The following is a 2,707-nucleotide window of genomic DNA, read 5'->3' as shown; positions in this document are numbered from 1 at the left end:
ATATTATGCACAATCTACACATTATGCAGAATCTGCACATCATGCACAATCTGCACATTGTGCACTATCTACACATCCATCTACAACATCCATAAACCATAAACCAAGAGATGAATACTGCATAATATGATCTGATCTGATCTGATCTGATCAAAGGGCAAATAAGTAAAAACTGTACAATATGCACAAAAAGATGAATGAGTCATCTGCACAAACATCCATCTGCCAAACCATTAAATTATGTAAAATCTGATCCAAGGGCAAATATGTCCAAACCCTTAAAATAAGTAACATCTGATCCATCTGCAGTTCTGCACAACCATTACCAACAACCATAAATGCAAACAACAACCAAGTTAAATAATGAACAACCATATTAAAAGCTACTTGTCATTTAACAACTACTAAACATTAATCAACCATATTAAAGTCAACAAATTAAAGCAACATTAGTCCAGACAACAACTTAATACATCCATACCATGAAAAACTTCAAAAAAAGTCTAACAACTTAAAAATATCCATACCATAAAGTCATAAAAACTACAAAAACAGTCAAACAGTAGGCACATTAATCAGCAAGATTTTTCATGCATGATCTCTTGTTGTGACCCTTTTGACCACATGTCCCACAAGTGTTTGATCCTTTTGGCTTTGTCTTTCTCACTGCCTTCACTTTCTGACCTTCACCCTCCACAGCCTTTCCCTTGCCCTTTGCATCAACCTTTGACTTTTTCCTTGAACCACCATCTTCCCTTTCCACTGCTGACATTTTCCTTGATTTCTTTGGCCTTCCAGTTTGCTTTTTTAATTTAGGAGCTGTGATCTGGATTGGGACTTGTGATGTGGGCCACATACTCATACCATTGATGGGATACACCTTGTAGCTATACACTGCCTTCCACCTATCCATTGTGTAAATTGGTTTGACAAATGTTTCTGGCCTGCCAACAGATCTGTCATGTGCACCCTTCACCCAAATACATGCCACCACATGTCTACAAGGTATCCCAGTTATCTCCCATCTCTTACATGCACATGTACTTGTGCTCATGTTCACTACACACTGATCACCATATGGACATGTTACCTGATAATGATCCTCACCATTCCAATGCACAGAGTACCTATCATCCAAATATGTAAACCATTCACATCATTTACAAGACAAGTAAATATTCACATACAACTCACCTGCTTGCTTCCTTCTTCACTGACTCCATAATTTGTGTAGCATATGGTGTTAGTAACCCTGATGACCTATCAATTACCTTCAACACAGTAACAATCTTCCTCATCACATATTCTCTGATGTATTCCAGCAATGTGATAATAGGCTTGTCCCTTCCATCTACCAGCTTTGAATTGAAACATTCACACATGTTGTTGGTCAACACATCAGACATTGCTCTACCTATTATAACAAAACACAACAGATAAAGGACAAAACTTGAAAGTTATGAGAGAATAAAGGATACAAAATTAAAAACTTACCAGAGAAGTGTGACCTTGACCATGTTTCTGGTGGGATCTTAGATACCCAAAGATGACACCTTTTGTTCAAGTTTTTTAGGTTGTTCATCTCTCTCTCATATTGTGTAGGTGATGTACATCTAGCCAGCTTCCAAAAAGCATCCCTTAAAAGCTTTCCTTTGAAGAGTGATCTTAGGTTATCTTCAATGTGCCTCACACAAAACCTATGCTCTGCAGAAGGAAACAACTTATCTATAGCCTGTATAAGACCCTTTTGCCTGTCACTCATAAAGGTAAACTTGGATCTGTTGTTTATATCCAAGTCATCACCAAGGCATTCCAAGAACCATTCCCAAGAGTTCAATGTTTCAGCTTCAACTACAGCATATGCAACAGGGTAGTATCCATTGTTTGGATCTAGAGCAACTGCTGTTAAAAGTTGACAATGCCAAGCACTTTTAAGGAAAGCCCCATCCAGTCCCAACAGATCCCTACCTATTGCTTTGAACCCCTTTTTCAAAGACCCCAAACAGATGTATATCCTCTTGAATTGTCTTGTCTCAGATGTTGGATCTGAGCATTCTTCTAATTCAAGCTTCACTGTTGTATCTGGATTAGTCCTCTTCAACTCTTCAATATAATCTCTCAATAACCCATATTGGCCTCTGAAATTTCCAATTATATGTTCCCTAGCCAACATCTTTGCCCTATAAGCTTTCATCTAAGACACACCAACTTCAAACCTCCTTTGAAACCTTTCTTTGATGGATTTAACTTTCAGCTTTGGGTCATCTTGAAGATCAGTAACCAAATGGTTTGAGAGGAACCCGGCTGTGCAAGCATAAATTTCCCTAGATTGAAGGCATTTATGTTCATTTATCAACCTTGTAATTTTCCATGAAGCTGTTCTCTATTGGTATGACAACAACAGTACCCAAGGGCATCTAATAGCAAGTGGGTATTTCCTTTTTCCCCTACCCCCAATACTTTTCTGGACTGGTCCCTCATCTTTATTAGCACTGCTAGATCCAACCCCCTGCATGTGGGACCCATCTTCCATATCTCCTTCACACACAGCCTTGACCCTTACCAAATCATCTTTTCTTATCCTAATTTGTCTTCTTGTTTCAACTGCATGTGCCTTGATCATATCCTTCACCTCTGCTTTTGTACCAAAAACTTGTCCCACATGGAAAAGATAATCCATGTCCCCCTCATTTCTTTGTTTCTCATT

The 2,707-nt window shown here is 38.5% G+C and overlaps 1 protein-coding gene across 1 annotated transcript; it reads right to left on the bottom strand.

Annotated features, from left to right (window-relative positions):
- Nucleotides 1–571: 571 nt before the first annotated feature.
- Nucleotides 572–2,194, bottom strand: LOC143586684 (putative protein FAR1-RELATED SEQUENCE 10). The gene is made up of 3 exons (XM_077068169.1): nucleotides 1,495–2,194; nucleotides 1,195–1,414; nucleotides 572–1,127 (listed from the first exon to the last, which is right to left on the bottom strand). Exons 1-3 carry the CDS (start codon nucleotides 2,192–2,194, stop codon nucleotides 572–574), a joined length of 1,476 nt encoding a protein of 491 aa, XP_076924284.1.
- Nucleotides 2,195–2,707: the final 513 nt, after the last annotated feature.

This window comes from Bidens hawaiensis, unplaced genomic scaffold (genome assembly GCF_021521415.1).
Source record: "Bidens hawaiensis isolate Kalapana, Puna unplaced genomic scaffold, B.hawaiensis_p1.1 tig00034765_1, whole genome shotgun sequence".
In the NCBI taxonomy this organism is placed as follows: Eukaryota; Viridiplantae; Streptophyta; class Magnoliopsida; order Asterales; family Asteraceae; genus Bidens; species Bidens hawaiensis.
Note: the sequence above shows the minus strand (reverse complement) of the source record. Positions and strands in the feature narration are given on the sequence as shown.

Bases quoted from the DNA above. Each gene is read 5' to 3' on its own strand.
- LOC143586684 (XM_077068169.1), bottom strand. From the start codon at position 2,194: ATGAAAGCTTATAGGGCAAAGATGTTGGCTAGGGAACATATAATTGGA. The intron at 1,415-1,494 runs GTAAGTTTTTAA...TTGTTATAATAG, and splicing joins GTCAAGGTCACACTTCTCTG to GTAGAGCAATGTCTGATGTG. The intron at 1,128-1,194 runs GTGAGTTGTATG...TTTGGATGATAG, and splicing joins GTGAAGAAGGAAGCAAGCAG to GTACTCTGTGCATTGGAATG.